Source organism: Zosterops lateralis (genome assembly GCF_965231275.1).
Source record: "Zosterops lateralis genome assembly, chromosome: 25".
NCBI classification, from domain to species: Eukaryota; Metazoa; Chordata; class Aves; order Passeriformes; family Zosteropidae; genus Zosterops; species Zosterops lateralis.
This window is the reverse complement of record NC_139785.1, coordinates 892,349-908,817: the sequence shown is the minus strand read 5'-3', so window position 1 is coordinate 908,817 and position 16,469 is coordinate 892,349. Positions and strand designations below refer to the sequence as shown.

General features: G+C 58.8%; 3 protein-coding genes across 3 annotated transcripts; all 3 read left to right on the top strand.

Moving 5' to 3' along the window:
- Positions 1-1,077: 1,077 nt before the first annotated feature.
- Positions 1,078-2,632, top strand: APOA5 (apolipoprotein A5; the record flags this gene model as incomplete). The annotated part of the gene is made up of 2 exons (XM_083877928.1): positions 1,078-1,553; positions 1,690-2,632. The coding sequence occupies exons 1-2, from the start codon at positions 1,336-1,338 to the stop codon at positions 2,630-2,632; spliced, it is 1,161 nt and encodes a 386-aa protein (XP_083734054.1). The 5' UTR covers positions 1,078-1,335.
- Positions 2,633-2,738: 106 nt separating this feature from the next.
- Positions 2,739-6,393, top strand: ZPR1 (ZPR1 zinc finger; the record flags this gene model as incomplete). Its single annotated transcript, XM_083878126.1, has 14 exons — positions 2,739-2,876; positions 3,347-3,508; positions 3,658-3,748; positions 3,831-3,901; positions 4,125-4,211; positions 4,288-4,410; positions 4,484-4,537; positions 4,614-4,680; positions 4,860-4,930; positions 5,167-5,256; positions 5,363-5,473; positions 5,568-5,654; positions 5,752-5,817; positions 6,047-6,393. The coding sequence occupies 14 exons, from the start codon at positions 2,739-2,741 to the stop codon at positions 6,179-6,181; spliced, it is 1,353 nt and encodes a 450-aa protein (XP_083734252.1). The 3' UTR covers positions 6,182-6,393.
- Positions 6,394-6,735: 342 nt separating this feature from the next.
- On the top strand, positions 6,736-12,900 carry BUD13 (BUD13 homolog; the record flags this gene model as incomplete). The annotated part of the gene is made up of 11 exons (XM_083878108.1): positions 6,736-6,857; positions 7,047-7,137; positions 7,473-7,557; positions 7,723-7,774; positions 8,201-8,949; positions 9,205-9,290; positions 9,479-9,587; positions 10,003-10,141; positions 10,412-10,593; positions 10,946-11,027; positions 11,322-12,900. The coding sequence occupies 11 exons, from the start codon at positions 6,736-6,738 to the stop codon at positions 11,413-11,415; spliced, it is 1,791 nt and encodes a 596-aa protein (XP_083734234.1). The 3' UTR covers positions 11,416-12,900.
- Positions 12,901-16,469: the final 3,569 nt, after the last annotated feature.

Below are 16,469 nucleotides of genomic sequence, written 5' to 3'. Positions count from 1 at the left end.
TCGCTGTTCTGGCCTGGGGTGGGATACCTGGGGCACCCTCAGCTGCTCTGAGGGGGGAGCATCACCCCGAATTTGGATTCTGGGGCATCGGGGAGAGGGAGCAGAGGTGAGGTCAGGGAGGTGAGAGGTCTCTGTAGGGGCAGCCAGGTGAGGCCATGGGCCAGCACATGGCCGGGGGTCTCGCTGTCATCTCATCACAGCCAGGGGCACCCAGGGGGCTGCAGAGGGGCAGAGGCCCGGGGTGCGGCCAAACATCCCCCCTGTGGTGGGAGAGCAGCTGTCACCAGGGATGGGACCTTTGGGGGGTGACAGACACCTCGTCCCCACAGCGCGGCGGGGCTTGGGCAGCAAGGGAGCTCCCAGGGGAGTGGGGCCCTCTGCCCGCAGGAGCCCCGGACGGGACACGACGAGACGAGTGAAGCACGGCCAGCGCTGCCTGGAGCGACCTCACGTGTCGGCCCAGGCGAGGGAACGCGCGGACTTTGGTGCCGGAGCAGCGCTGGCGACTGCTCGGCGTTTCACCCCGGGAGCGCCGGACTTCGCCCCCCGCCCCAGAGTGCCCTGGTTTATTCCCAGTAAAATCCAAGATGCAAAGGGAGGGACTCAGCGCGGCGGGCTGGGTGCCCGGCGGGAGCGCAGCCGCGGAAGGGGAAGGCGCGCTCCCGAGCCGCGCATCCCAGCGCTCTCCGCACGGCCAGAGCCGGGCTCGCCCTCCCAGACCATTCCCGGGGCTCCCGGCTCCCTTCTCGTCCCGACAGGAGCTGCAGCTGCAGCTGTCCCCGTCCCCATCCCGCCGCTCCCACCGCCCCGGCGGGTCCATCCGGTATTCCCTCCGGGATGCAGGGACCGGCGGGGCAGGGCCAGCCCCGAGCCCGGGGGGCAGCGGGCGGTCGGATTGGCGGCCCCCAGGTCACCTCCCCTGGTGGGGAGGAATGTGCCCGGACCTCCACGTAGTGTTTACACGGAGTGAGGTCCAAAAAGCCTTCCCGTACCAAAGCCGCCTTATCGCCCGCTCCTCGGCCGCCCCCCGAGCCCATATAAGGGCGGCCACCGCCGCCTGCGGGCGGGAGGGACACGGGAGGCGACCCGAGGCAGGTGAGGGGCGGGGGGCTTTAAGGAGCCAGAGGAGCTGAGTGCGACTCGAGGCGCACAACAGCGGGGCCGCGGGGAACCCGAGGTGTTTCGGGGACCCACGGGTGTTATGGGGGACCCCAGGTGTTTTTAGGGGAGCTCCGGCTATCAAAGGGGACCCAGGAGCGAGGGGGCGTGCAGCAGAGGCACCACCAACCCCCCTGAGCCCTCGGGCTCCTCTCCGCTCTCTCCCGCAGCCGGACCATGCTGCTGAAGGCTGCGCTGCTCCTCTCCCTCCTGGCCGGCTGCCCGGGCGGGCCCGGGGGCTCCAGGGCCGGCTGGGCGGCAGCACAAGCCCCGCTCCCGCCCGCAGCGCCCCCGGCCAAGCCGGCACAGAGCGGCCTCTGGGAGCACCTGGGCCAGCTGACGGGCGACAAGGACAATATGGAGCACGGCCAGAGCAAGCTGGGCAGAGACATGATGTGAGTGCAGCACAGCCGGGCCCTGCTCTGCTCTCTGGGGACACCAGGGAAGGGCCTACCAGGGTGGCAGCTTTTATTGGGGGTGTTGGGGGCACAGAGGGGCTGTGGTCACTGGACGTGTTGGTGACTCGTGCAGGAACCTGAAGGAAAGCATCCAGGACGGGGTCAGCTACATGGGGCACTTCCTGGAGAAGCTGTCACCCCTGGGCAGGGGCCTGCAGCCCCGGCTGTACCAGGACTCGTCCAGCCTGCGCAGCGCCATCCGCAGGGAGTTGGACAGCCTGCGGGTGAAGCTGTCCCCGTACGTGGACGAGGTGCACCAGCAGGTCGGGAAGCAGCTGGACGAGCTCCGGCAGCAGCTGCGGCCGTTCACGGAGGAGCTGCTGGACCAGGTGTCGCTGCGGGCCCGGGAGCTCCGGCGGCACCTGGTGCCCAGCCGAGAGGTGACGGCGCAGCTCCTGGACGGCGCCGACGAGCTGCAGCGCTTCATGGCTCACTACAGCGACAAGATCGCCTTCCACACGGACCAGGTGAAGGACATCTTCCACCCGTACACAGAGCGGCTGCTGACCGAGATTCGCCGCAACGTGGAGGAGCTGCACCGCAGCGTGGCCCCGCACGCCCGCGCCAGCCCCGAGCAGCTCAACCAGCACATCCAGGAGCTGTCCGCCAAGCTGACCCGCAACGCGCGGGACCTGCACCGGCAGATCCAGAAGAACCTGGAGCAGCTGAAGACGAAGCTGAGCCTGTACCCCGGCGGGCCCGCGGCGGCCCCGGGCCGCTCCCGGGAGGCGCTGGCGCGGGAGGTGCAGCGGCGCGTGGAGGAGTTCCGGCGGGACACGTACGCGCAGATCCAGGCCTTCACCCGGGCGCTGGACGAGGAGACGGAGGAGATGCGGCTGAAGCTCAGCGCCCGCCCGGACCCGCCTGAGGAGCCGCTGGACGCGCCGCCGCCGCCCCTGGAGGACCTCCGCGCCCGGCTGGACGCGCTGTGGCGGGACCTGGCGCTGAGCCTGAGCGAGCGGGGCGGGGAGGGCCCCGGGGAGGCGCGGGCGGGCGCGGGGCGGCTCCGGGGCTAATCGCCAATAAAGGCGCCGCCATCGCGGCCGCGCGTGTCACATGATCCGCCCGAGCCACGTGATTCTTGCGTCATCGCGCCGCGCGGTCACGTGACGCGCCGCCGGCATGTCCGCTCTGGGGGCCATGGAGGCGGCGGGGCCCGGAGCGGGGCCTGGGGGGTCCCTGTTCCGGCCCCTCAGCGCCGAGGACGGCGAGCAGCAGCCCGCAGAGATCGAGTCCCTGTGCATGAATTGCTTCCGCAACGTGAGGGGCCCCGAGGGTCCGGGGGGGAGAGCATGACAGGAGTGTGCGGGGTCAGGGTGGGTACAGGGGTCAGTGGGGACCAAGGAGGGCCTGTAGGAGTCTGTGGGGGCCAGGGAGGGGCTGCAGGGGCCTGTGGGGGTCAGGGAACACACCTGTGTGGATCGGGCTCAGGGGACAGGGCTCTCCAATGTTCGTGGGGAGGAGCGGGCAAGGGTCGGGGGGGGTTACAGAGCTCCGGGGGCGGTGGGGGCCAGGAGCGAGGAAGGCCCTGCCGGAGGCCACAGCCGGTCTCGGAGTAGGCGGCACTGGTGGGGTCGGAAGGGCGTTTCCAGGAGCTCCTAGGAGATGAGAGGAGGTGTGGGGGGCAGGCAGGGTTGGGGCAGGGAGCTGCCCATGCAGGGAGGAGCTGTCAGGGCCAAACTGCAGCGCCCCAGGGACTCGGGTTCCCACGAGGCCCCTCACTGCCACAGGGAGTGACACGGCTCCTGCTCACCAGGATCCCCTTCTTCAAAGAGATCATTGTCAGCTCCTTCTCCTGCGACAGCTGCTCCTGGTCCAACACAGAGATCCAGTCAGCGGGCAGGATCCAGGAGCAGGGTGTGCGCTACACCCTGGCCGTCACCTCCCGCCAGGTGGGCATGGCCTCCCACTCTGCTCCAGCCCAAAATCTGCACCTTCCTAAAGGAAAGGGGGCTGGGGCCAACAGCTCTCTGTGATCCCAGCGTGGGGGAGCCCCTGGATCTCTTGGAGATCCTCAGGCTGCTCCTGGCTGTGTGTGCAGGACATGAACAGGGAGGTGGTGAAGACTGACTGTGCCTCAGCTCGAATTCCAGAGCTGGACTTCGAGATCCCTGCCTTCAGCCAGAAAGGAGGTGGGTGAATGGGAGCAGTTTTTGGGGGGATTCCTGGGATATGTTAGTGGTGCCATCACCTCTGTCTTTGTCCCTTCCCTAGTGCTCACCACCATTGAGGGGATCATTGACAGAGCTGTGGCAGGCCTGGAGCAGGACCAGCCTGCCCGCAGGGTAAGGTGCTGCGAGGGGGAAACTCCTCAGGGATGGAAAATGCTTGGGATGTCCATCCCCTGCCCGGTGGTGTCACACAGGGCTGGTGGGGGAAGCACTGGGGCTCTGCTTTGTGCCACAGTCACCTTTGTCAGCAACTCTGGGCTGCCCCTGTAGCAGCTGAATCCCATCTTGGGTGTCTTTTCCATTTTAAAGGATTCTGTGATTCCTTGTCCTCTTCCAGGCAACAGACAAAGAGGTGGCAAGGAAAATAGACGAGTTCATTGGTAAACTGAGGCAGCTGAAGGAAGTCAATTCCCCCTTCACCTTTGTGAGTGCTCAGAGAAGGACAGCCCTGGTTGGATGAGGGGAGCAGGACAGCTCCCTCAGACCCCCCTGTCCCACAGATCCTCGATGATCCCTCTGGGAACAGCTTTGTGGAGAACCCCCATGCCCCGCAGAGGGACGAGGCCCTCGTGGTCACTCACTACAGGAGGAGCCCCCAGCAGTGTGCCCTGCTGGGACTGGAGGTGACTGCAGCAGCCCCTGGCTCCCTGGGACACCCCAGACCCCAGGGCACAGGAGCTCACATTTCCCTTGCAGGGAGAGGAGGTGGATGCGAAGCCGCCGGATGCTGCCGACGACCTGAGGGATGAGGTAAGTGGTGCTGCAGAGCTGAGTGACACTCAGGACAGCTGCCCGGGACATCCTGGCTGCCCTTTCCCTCCTCCAGGTGCTGCAGTTCAACACCAACTGCCCTGAGTGCAATGCCCCGGCCAGCACCAACATGAAGTTAGTGCGTATCCTTCCAGGATGGGCACGGGCTGGGGGGCACTGCATGGCCCTGGGCTCTCCCTGCTGCACCACAGGCCTGGACCAGTGCTCTCAGGTGGGGCCTGTTGGGGTGCAGAGCTGTCTCAGTGGGGTTCTGCCACCTCTCGGCTGCTGCTTTGATGTTTCCCTTGACTCCCTGCTCCAGAAATCCCACACTTTAAGGAGGTGATTATCATGGCCACCAACTGCGACTCGTGTGGGCACAGGACCAATGAGGTGAGCTGGAAGGAGGGCACTGGGGGAGGGAGTGCTGTCTTCTGCCTTCGTCCCTGAGCTCTGCTTCCCAGTGGGGCTGTTGGGAGGGAAACTGGATTTGGGGGCAGTGTCAGGAGGTGCTTTTTGCTGGGTGGTGAGGCCACTGTCCCAGGTTTGGGGTGGCCTCTGGGCTGCTGGGATGAGCCCTGTTAAAACACCTGAGTGTGAATTGTGGAGCTCACTGCCACCTGTTCCAGGTGAAGTCTGGAGGAGCCATTGAACCCCAAGGCACCAGGATCACCCTCCGGATTACGGACCCTTCTGACATGACCAGGGATATCCTGAAGGTGCAGTGCCCTGGGAGACGTGCCCTACCCTCCTGAGGGGTGTGGGGAGTCTGTGGGAGCCCAGCCCTCCCTCCATGGGGCTCTCACAGGGTGCTCACCTTTGCAGTCAGAGACATGCAGCGTGGAGATCCCCGAGCTGGAGTTCGAGCTGGGCATGGGAGCGCTGGGGGGGAAGTTCACCACACTGGAGGGGCTGCTGAAGGACATCCGAGACCTGGTGAGTAGTCCTGGGCCAGCCTGGGGGGTTCAGCCCCCTCCCTGTCCCTCTTGGGGCTGGCTGGGGGGCCTGGCTGCCTCACCTTCCCTTGCAGGTGGAGAAGAACCCCTTCACTCTGGGAGACAGCTCCACGCCCAGCAGGACAGGGAAGCTGCAGGAATTCATTGGGAAGCTGCAGGATGTGAGTTTACTCTGGATTTTCAGTGCTCTGCACTGGTGCCAGCAATGCTGAAGGATTAGGAAGAGCCTTAATGGCTGGACGTGCTCTGTTTCTGCAGATCATAGAGGGGAAGGCCCAGGCTCACTTCATCATGGATGACCCTGCAGGCAACAGTTACCTTCAGGTACAGCCCTGGGTCCTCGGGGTAGGCTCCCTCAGCAATCTGGAGGGGTTTATTTCCCTGGCACGTGTTGGGAGTGGGGTTCCCATTGGAGCTCTGGGTGTGAGCAGGTTGCTGAAACCCCTGCTGGCTTTGTGGGTGCTGAGCTGGGATGGTGCCCAGAGCCCACAGGCTGTGCTGGGGCCGGACCTGTGGGCAGAGGGAGTGCAGGAGCTTTCCCCTGTTCCCACAGAACGTGTACGCCCCCGAGGAGGACCCCGAGCTGAGCGTGCAGCGCTACGAGCGCAGCTTTGAGCAGAACGAAGACCTGGGCCTGAATGACATGAGAACAGAGGGCTACGAGCCAGAGCCGGCCTCGGGGCGGTAGCGGGGCCACCCCGGCCCGACCACCCCTTCCCCAGCTGCCCCAGGGACCAAGACTTGTGTGGGGCCAGGACTCTGCTCCCCTTCCTGGGGCCAGGGGAGCTGTTCCAGCCTGAAGACAGTGGGGCACGGCCTCGGGGTCTCCCGCGGGGAGGTGTTGTGTGGGGTGCTGATGTGTTGGGGCAGGGGGCTGGCAGTGGAGGCGACTCCCAAATAAAGCTGGTTGATTAAATTGATGGATTCGTGTGCGCTGCTGCTGCTCCATTCATAACTCTGGCCGCCGTGTGCCCACGCCCATAGCCCCGCCCTCCTCGCTTTTTTTTGGCCTTATCTTCCGTTTGGCCGCAGCCGCAGCTCCGCCTCCCCCTCCATTTGTGCCTGCGCTGCAGTTTGGCTACGCCCACAGCCTCGCCCTCCGCTCATTTTTGGCTTTTCAGCGGCCTGACCACGCCCCTCTCCCGGCACAATTCCATGTATGGCAATGGCCACGCCCACCCCGGCCCACCACCCTCGCCCCCGCCTCTTCCTGCCGGCGCCGCGGTTCTGCGTCAGAGCGCGATGGCGGCCCCGGGGGTGTCCAAGGCCGAGTACCTGCGGCGGTACCTGAGCGGCCCCGCCGAGCCCGCCCAGCCCCGCCGCCGGCGCAAGAAGAAGCCGCCGGGCGGCACCGGCAGAGCCGGGTGAGTCCCAGGGGAAGGGGGCAGCAAGCGTTGCCCTGTGCGGTGCCCGGGCTGGGAACCCCGCCGAGCCCACTGCCCCGAAATCCCCTCTCCAGACCCTCCCTCCGAGCCCCCGCGGGCGCGGGCCGCTCCCCAGGGCTCCCCCGCCGCACGTCGGGCCCTGACGGCAGCGCCTCTCCTCGCTCCCAGGATGCGGATCGTGGATGACGATGTGAGCTGGAACAGCATCGCCGCCGCCCCGGAGAAGGAGGAGGAGGAGGACGAAGCGGACATGCCTGTGGTGAGCAGGGAGTCCCGTCTCACACCCTCAGTCTGTTCTTACAGTCACCTCGTGTCTCCCTTTGGGAAGAACTTGCTAAAGCGCCTCTCCCTGCCCTGCGTTGTGGTGGGCTCTTCTTAGGGATGGATGGGACTCCTGCTCGGAGCTCTGCAAGAAGGAGTGAGATCAAAATAGCCTGTTCTTTACGTGCCCGTATATTCCAAGGGCCAGCACAGCGCTTCTGTGCTCTAGAACAGCCGCTGGAACAAGGCAGAGGGACTGGGATTGCTGGGCTTAGGTAAGGAGTGGGGATTGTGCCTTTTGGTGAGCCCTGGTGTTGGCTGTGCTGTTTGCAGGTGGCAGAGTTCATTGATGAGCGCCCCGATGAGGTGAAGCTCATGGAGGAATTCCGAACAAACTCCAAATGGAAACTTCTAGGAGGTGAGAGCAGCCCCTTCCACCCTCTCTCCCTAATGTTTGGCTTTTCCAAACAATGATGTCAGTTAAAAATAATACTAGCTAAAAAATATATAATCCTTGAGATGCTGGAGGGCTGCTGAGCTGTGCAGAGCCCTGATAATGGTGATTCCTATTTCTTCCCTTCAGATGAGGACTCGCAGAGTTCGGATCTTTCAGGACCTGCCAAGTCTGCCACGAGGTATGGGGGCTCCAGCCAGGACTTCTGCTCTGGTTCACTCTGGTTTTCTGGGTTTGACTGTCTGGTACTGCATTTTCCAGATGCTTTGTTGGGAAATATGGGCACTTCTGGATACCTTTCCCTGCTGGATAAGCCCTGCCTGGTGTGGGAGACTGGCAGCTCTGGGTGTTTGTGACATTGCTGGGGAGATTGGGGTGACGGTCTCTCAGTTTGAATGATTGTGATGGTGGAGATTTTAAAATTCCAGCTCTGCTGGGATCCAGGCTGCCTTGGGGGGTTTCTGGGATCTGCTATGGGAAGGCTGGGGCTCGGGTGCAGAATCCAAATGAATCCAAGTTCACAAAGCTGTTCCCAGGCTTGGCTGACTCTGCTTTGTTTCCAAACAAACCAAATACAAACTCATTGTCACCTTCTCTGCCCTCGCAGGCGGCGGCGCCATGACTCCCCAGAGCCCTCGTCCCCAGCAGGGAAACACAACGGCTCCTTGGACCTCTCACCTCCGAGACGGCAGCGTCATGACACCCCTGACATGTCCCCTCCCAGGAGACAGCGCCATGATACCCCTGATGTGTCCCCTCCCAGGAGACACCGTCACTACACCCCTGACGTGTCCCCTCCCAGGAAACACCGTCATGACACTCCTGATCCATCTCCTCCCAGGAGACAGCGCCATGATACCCCTGACCCCTCACGTCCCAGGAGACAGCGCCATGATACCCCTGACCCCTCACCTCCCAGGAGACAGCGTCACGACACACCAGACTTGTCACCTCCTAAAAAGCAGCGTCGTGACACCCCAGATCTGTCACCTCCCAGGCGGCGGCAGCGTCACAACACCCCCGACCCCTCACCTCCCAGGCGACAGCAGCGTCATGACACCCCTGATCCATCCCCTCCCAGGAGACGACGTCCTGGTACCCCAGATCTGTCCCCTCCCAGGCGGCGGAAGCGTCACGACACCCCTGACCCATCCCCTCCTAGAAGGCAGCGTCACGACACGCCAGACTTGTCACCTCCCAGGCAACAGCAGCGTCATGACACCCCTGACCCATCCCCTCCCAGAAGACGGCGTCACGACACGCCAGATCTGTCCCCTCCCCGGCGGCAGCATCAGGATTTGTCACCTCCGAGAGAGAAGCCGGGCTCCCCGAGTGGGAAAAGGAACCAAACGAAAGGTGAGTGTCACATGTGTGTCCCCGTGTTCTGGGGACTCCCTGGGATCCACGCTGCCACAGGTGAGTCCTGTGGGCTGGTGCTCCTCTGGCACAGTTGGCAGTGGCAGGTGTCTGTCCCTGTAGGCACAACTGGATGAGAATTTACCCACCCTGCAGCACCTCTGCTGCAGCCTGGGCTGTGTCCACACTGATTCCGTGAGTGTGATCCTCTTGGAGGAATCAGCAAATGCTCACTCTCTGATTTATCTCCTGCAGGACGGACTTCACCCGCCCAGAAGGACCAGCACAGGTCACGGAGTCCCACAGAGCATCACAGGGATGCCAAGGCCTCTCCCAAGAAGGTAAAGGCTGTCTCCTTCCCTTCCAGCTGTGGAAGTCCAATGACTGACGAACTAGGGAAGTTTTTGTACAAGTGGCTCTAACAGGGCTGTCCCTGCCCTGTCCCTGTGATTTAGGTCACCCCTCGTTCTGCTTTCCCTGGCTGCCCCCTCTCAGCCACCTGTGACTGTGGGATTTGTGTGATTTCCAGGCTAACACGATGTCATCTGGGGCCAAAGCTGGCCTGGTGTCAGCAGATGTGCTGCAGAGGGAGAAGCAGGAGCTCCAGAAGCACGAGAGGAGCACCAAGCACCTGGAAGGTGGGAGTGTGGAACACAGCCCGAGCCCCAGCTCCCCTGCTCCTCCTCTGCTCCCTCAGGCACTGGGATGCTGGTAGGGAGCATCCCTGTGGAGCTGCAGCTGGACATGCTGCTGAAAGCCTTGGCCAGGGTCACTGTTCCACGTGGGGATTTCAGAGCAATGCCAGGGAAATCACAGGGAGTGTGAAATGCTTTTCCTCTGCAAGCCCAAAGGAGCTGATGGATAATCAAAGAGCTCAGGGTCTGTGTGGGGGCAGCAGGGAAAAGCAGGAGATGAGATCCGGCCTGGCTTTGGGTGACAGGCTCTTTGGGAGATTAGGACAAGCAAAAGGGAAGTCACAGTTGAAGTCATTGGATTGTCTGGAGGTGATAAAACGTTCCAAAGTGTGTGACTGGAGGCATCTGTTCCTGCCAGAGGAATCCCGGAACGCTCAGACCGTGTTCCGAGACAAGTCCGGCCGCAAGAGGAACCTGGCCCAGGAGCAGCTGGAACAGAGGCTGAAGGCTGAGGCAGAGGCCAAGAGAGAAGAGCAGTATGCCAAGTGGGGAAAAGGGTGAGTGAGGGACTCCTAAGCACAGTCCTTGGGCCTTCCACCTCCTGGTTTTAGTTTGGATCTGCTGTCAGACTGGTGTTGCATTTCACTTCATTCTGAGGTTGAGCCTGGGACCAGTGCGTGTTCCACGTGTCTGGAATCCCTTCCTTTGCTGGAGGTGCTTTGGGAATGCTGCACAGGCAGTGGGAGTTCAGGGGCGTGACCCATCCTGCAGGTTAAATGAGTCCCAAGGAGTGATGGCTTGGGTTTGGGTGACACTGTATTTTCCAGGCTGGCACAGGAGAGGCAGCAGCAGCAGAATGTGGAGGATGCAGTCAAGGAGATGCAGAAGCCCTTGGCCCGTTACATTGATGACCAGGACCTGGATCGAATGCTGAGGGAACAGGAGAGGGAAGGAGACCCCATGGCTGCTCTCATCAAGAAAAGGAAGGCCAAGGAGAACAAGGAGAAAGGTTTGCCTCTGGAATATACCTATGTGTGGTTTAAGGCATCAGAAGTGCAGAAATGCAGCTGCTGTTCAGTAAATAGTCAAAGGCTGCTGGAGCAGCTGTGTCCTGGGGGACTTCTGGACTCCCTGGAGTTACTGGTTTGTTCCCAGTAACAGTTACATGAATAGTTAACTGGGAGAGCAGGGCCTGGTGACTGAAAACTTAGCAGTTTGTCGCAGTGAGCCTTTGGGAGCTGTAGCTGGCTGTCAGGAGCCTGTACTCTCTACCTATACCCACCTGCTGACACCTCCCGGGTGGGTGAGGATGTGACCACCTGGCTGTGCTGAAAACAGCTGTTCTGCTCTTTGTGTTCCAGAAAAACCCAGGTACAAGGGACCAGCACCTCCACTCAACAGGTTCAACATCTGGCCTGGGCACCGCTGGGACGGCGTGGACAGGTACTTGTTCCTGTTGGAATAACAGTAAAAATAAAGAAGTTTTGCTTCAGGGCGTTCCTAGTGTAAAGGTTTCCAGTTATGGGATGAGCGAGGGTGCTGGCAGTTGGAAGATTGATTGGATTAAGTCACAAATGGGTGATGGGGCTGAGGGAACAAGGAGAGGTGAGAAACTTTGAAGGCATCAGCCCTTGATAACCACAGGTCCAAGTGGAGAGTGAGCCAGAGTAAATTAGTGGCATACTTGTAGTGGTCAGAAGAGGCCCTGCCCAGCAGTCACCTGGTATCCCTTTGCAGGTCCAATGGGTTTGAGCAGCAGCGCTTTGCCCGCATTGCCAACAAGAAGGCGGTGCAGGAGCTTGCCTACAAGTGGAGTGTGGAGGACATGTAGGAGAGAGCTGCTGCAGTGACTCACAGCACCACCCGCTGCCAGAGCCGTGAGCAATGGCTTGCTCTCCCTAGAACAAGGCCTGTCCTCGGCATTCAGCAGCCCACTGGACCATCTTCCGAGAGGCAAGGCTGGATTTCCCTGTCAGCCAGAGCCTCCAGCTCTCTGAGGAGGACACTGGTTTCTTGTTTGTTTTCTAACAAACTTCTGTTCTATGCCAAATTATTTGACCTCTGAGGGCAGTTCCCCAGTCTTCAGGTGTCCTAAATCTCAGGTGAAAATCTGCTGAACACTTGGGCTTGGGAGAGTTACCCTCATGCAGTGGGTCGGTCTGCTCCGGAACTCAGGTTAAGTTGAACTTCTGAACTTTTGTTGAGTTTATGCAGTTATTTTGCCATGTAGATCCCAGGGTCACCAACGTGCAGGAAAGTTGAAACTCAGCTTCTCCTGACCCTGTCCAAACAGGAAACTGAGCAGGGAATGCTCTGGCACTGGAAGAGTGACCTGCAGTGCTGCATTGGGCAGCAGGATCTTCAGCAGCCTCAGCAATTCTTGAGGTGTACATTCCTAGTGGAAGTAAATGTGTGGAGAATTAGGACTTAAGACCTGGAATTGCTTCCCTCATAGTTTGGAGCAGCTGGTCCCCCCAGACCCATCTGGATTTGGGGCTGATCTTGGCACTTCCCCCACGCTGTTGATGGGGACTCACTCCAGTGGGAGGTGGAACAACCGTCCTCCTGTGATCAGATTTGTCAGTCTCAGAGCTGGAGGCCGGGCAGAGCTTCCAGTGTGCCAGAAAACACTTGTGGAAATAAATACAGTTGTTCTTGTTGAGGTCCCTGGGAGCAGGGATGGAATGCAGGCAGCAGTTTCCATGGAGATGCCTTGGCTGCAGGAGTGGGCAGGGGCAGGGCACGATCACTCTTTTCAGGGATTCTCCAGGTCTGGGAGGGCTGTGGGTGGGAGGCATGGCCAGTCTGGAGTGCCAGACTCTTGGGACTTCTGTGTTTTCCATCCCTGTGTAACATTTCCAGCAGCCCTAGAATTTGTGTGCTCAACTGTAAATAACACGTTTTTTTACTTGATTCTGCGTGGTGGTCGTTTTTCCAAGGTGGGGGAACCATTCCCAGCCCTGTTGCGCCTGCTGGGCAGGGAGATGGGGTGGGAACAGGAGGTGGTGGTGTGAGGTAGCAGCACATTTCCAGCCAGGTGCTTCCAGCTGTGTTTCCCCCTTCTGTCAGCAAGGCCCTGTTCCATTTCCCCGTGTAACCTGAGGCAGCTGCAGCCTCGACAAGTTTTGCTCTCACTTAATCTGAGAGCTGCTGGAGATATAAAGAACCTGCTGTGGAATGATTGGATTCACCCCCGTGAGCAGAGCTGGATGCTGGTACCTTCCTCACCTGCTTGGTGACAGTGGCTGCTCTTGCAGAGCCACAGATGCCAGCAGCTGGCATGTGTCACACTTGGGACTGTAAGCTGCTCTTACGGAGACAAAGCACTTTTAAATGTTGGTACTAAACAAAATGTGCTTAGGACCTGAAAATGGCATCAGGTTCTGCTCTTGCAGCTGATTTTGAAAGCTGGGGTTTTAAAATTCTAGAGGTACCTACACTCAGGACCTCCTTGTTCATCACAATGCTGGATTTCTACATCTGTTATTGGTTCATTACCAGATATTTTATTTTTAAGAGATACCTGCGAGAAAAGGGTGGGGGGGCGGTGCTCAGGTGATGAACACCTCCCTCCCTGATCCCATTCCTGTGTGCTGCCTGGGGAGAAGGGAGTTGGGTTTGTCCCTGTGCCCTTGTTCTGCATCCCATATCTCCTGTCCCAGCTGTAGCCTTGTCTGAGCAGTTCTGGCAGCAATTGGAAAACGCTGCAGGATCCTCTGGGATGAGCTGGGTGGTGGAGATGGAGCAGTGACACCAGGACTGGATCTCTTCATTAGTGGTTCTGGAAGGGCAGAGCCCTGGTCTTGGCATCGAGCAGCAACTTTGATTAGCTTTAACCCAAAAAAATGAATATTAAAATCTTAATTTAATTTAAACCACTGTCATTCACAGTCATGGCAAACAGCAAGCGGATTAATTATTATGCAAATGAGACAGATAGAAAAATGATTAATAATTGCGCAAATTAAAAATTATTGTAAACATCCTGTGAGTGGTGATAAGTCGGGGAGGAGCGTGCCGGGGAGGCAGTGGGGCTCAGCCACCTCCTGCATCCCGATTTCCTCATTAGTGGGAGCAGCTAACGAGGAACCCAGTGGTGCTTGGGGGAGGCTTGGGAGCTGCTCCATCTTGTCTTTACCGTGAGAAAAGCTGGGTTTGAGCCATTTCCCCCCTTTTTGGAGTCCCTGTGCTTCTGTCACTGCCTGTGTGTCCCTCTGGAGTCTGCCGGGGGATCCCAGCAGTATTCTCCATACCTGCTAATGACCCTCTGAGTTCCCCCAGCAATTACCCAGCTGCTTTGTCTGGTGTTTTTCTGCTAATTGCACAGTCCTATTTTTCCCCCTGTTTTCCTTTTATGCTTTTTCCAGGGAGCAGGATAATTCCAATCCCAGGCTCTCCTGGCTCCTGGGCTTCCACAGGCACTGCTCGTGTCAAGGACGAGCAATTAAGCCTGGCCTGGCGCAGCGTAATTAGATTTTTGTTGATCAGCTCGTGGTAATGTGTTTAGTTTAGATTAAGAGCTTTGTTCCTGGGGTGTGACACCACCTTCCCCGGGAGCCCTGTGCCCACGGGAGTGGGGCTGGTGGGAGGGGGCCCTTGGCCATCCCTGCCGGTCCTGTCTCCTGTCCCCACAAAGGTGAAGGTGGCCTCTTCCCCCAGCTGCCTCTCGGCTGTTGTTTTTTTAACAGCTCCAGCAAAGTGGGTTTTGGCAGTGTTGTGTTATTGCTCGATTTCCTGCTGAGCTGTATTATTTTTTAATTAAAAAGAGTCTGAGATTTGTCATTTAATGTGTCTCTAAGCGGCAGCAGCTTCAGGTCGTGGGTGCTTGGCAGAGCTGGTGGCTCCCTAAATCATCCTGGGCTTCCAGCAGGGAGCACCTGGGCATGGGGGCACAGTGGGGTTCCTCCTGGGCACAGACACCCCCATTGCCTTTTGGGGAAGAAGAGTTTTTCCCTGGTGACTCCATCCCACAGCAGGGCTGGGAATGAGAATCCCTGAGACTGGCAGGTTAGTGATTGTATATGCATATGTGCACTTTTCCTAATTATGGAATAATTAGGGACACGCAGAGATAAAAATTACTAATAATATTTACTCTAGACTCTATTTTTTTTCAATAACCTCTCTCTCTCTTCCTCCTTCACCGAGTCTTGGTGGAAATAACTTTGCAGATCCCAGCTAATGAATATTTGTAAATGCAAGAACATTCAGCGCCGGAATATCCAGAGGGCATCCTCTCTCTGCCTTGTAATTTTTTTTTCACCAGATATTTAATATTTATGGTTCCACAGCCTCGTGAATAAAGAGCCACACGCAAACCCCCAGGAGCTCGGGGGCCGGGATATTTATGGCGCTTCCTCTTTTCCTTTTCAATTACAAAGACACCTCACATAATTAAGTGCTAATAACCTTGTTAATCTAAAATTGATACTCTTTCTCCTGGCTATCTCTTAATAGAATTAAAAACAGATTAATAATCAAGGCTAGGAGACATTGCACGGGATTCAGGGAGAGGGGCCCACGCTCTGGTCCCTCCCAGTGCTCCCAGGAGCTGGAGCTGGGTTGGGATGGGCAGCACCAGGAAAGGGGCTGGCAGGGAGGTGTGTTTTCCCCCGTGCTCTTTACACAGCTTAAATTTTTAAGACAAACAGCCATGTAACACCGTCTCCTAATGAAACTGTTTTATGTTAATTAATTATGTATCAAGGCTCATTTTCATGCGCGGCCCGGCTCCACTTCCCCTCCGCCGAGCCTTTGATCTGTCAGAGGCTAAATGGGAGATAAATAATCAAATTGAGAAGCAGCCTGGATGGAAATAAACATGTTTTAGATGCGTTATCTGGCGGGTAGAGCAAGGCCCTGGGTAATGGGGCTGACGGTTCAGCCACGCTCAGGTGCACAGCCGGGGCGTGGGAAGTTTCCTGTGCCTCAGTGTCCCTGAAGCCAGTCCTGGGAACAGCACAGTGTCCCCATCATGGAATGGGGTCTGTGTAAGCATCTGCTTGTCCTCCCTAGGAGCAGGAGGCTGCAGAGGACCCTCACTGCACTAAACTGATGAAGAATTAAAACTCTGCAGCATTTCTTTCTTCCAGCTCCAGGCCACCACCGCCCCGTAGCTGGGATGGTTGGGATGCTGGCACTGGACACAGTTTTGGCATAATTTAACACAATCTCCCTCAATTTGTTACACCTAAGCGTAGGCAGATGTGCATCCATATTCATTCTGGAGGAACTTCAGGAATTATAACTTCATCAGCCAAGGCCGTCTGATGCTGCAGCTCGTGTGGGGTGCAGGAGGGGAGGATGGCAATACCCGGAGCCTGGTTCCCTCAGCTATGGGGACAGGGACTGCAGGGCTGGAAGAAGCCTTGCCCAGGGGCTCAGCTGCTCCGGGAGTGCCCGTGGCCACATCCCTGGTGACCTGGGCTGCTCCTGGGGCTGTGGCAGTGCCGGATCAGGGCAGGACCCTCTGCCTGCAGACATCTCCGGCCCCGGGGCCAGGCTGGTGCCCTGCTGTAAATCAGGTGCTGCTCCACCAGTAAACACCCTACAGCAGGAATTCCAGATTATAATTGTGGAGTGCTTTACAGCCGTAATAACCCGGCAGTGTTCTGGCCCGTGTGTAATTAGCAGCTAATGGATTTCTTCCTAAAGGGCTGAACGCAGAGGGGGCCCAGCTCCGAGTGCTGCAGCATCCGGGACTAGGCCCACCTCCCCCAGGGACCCCCTTGTGATGAGGACATCGATGGGGAGCCCTGGGGAGCAGTGCAGGGATCCCACTGCAGCAGGAATTACAGCTCCTTCCTCATCCTCCCTCATCCCGCTCAGCATAAACAGCTCCTCGCCCCGGGCTGTGCTCCTGTTGGGATCCCAGCGAGGTTTATG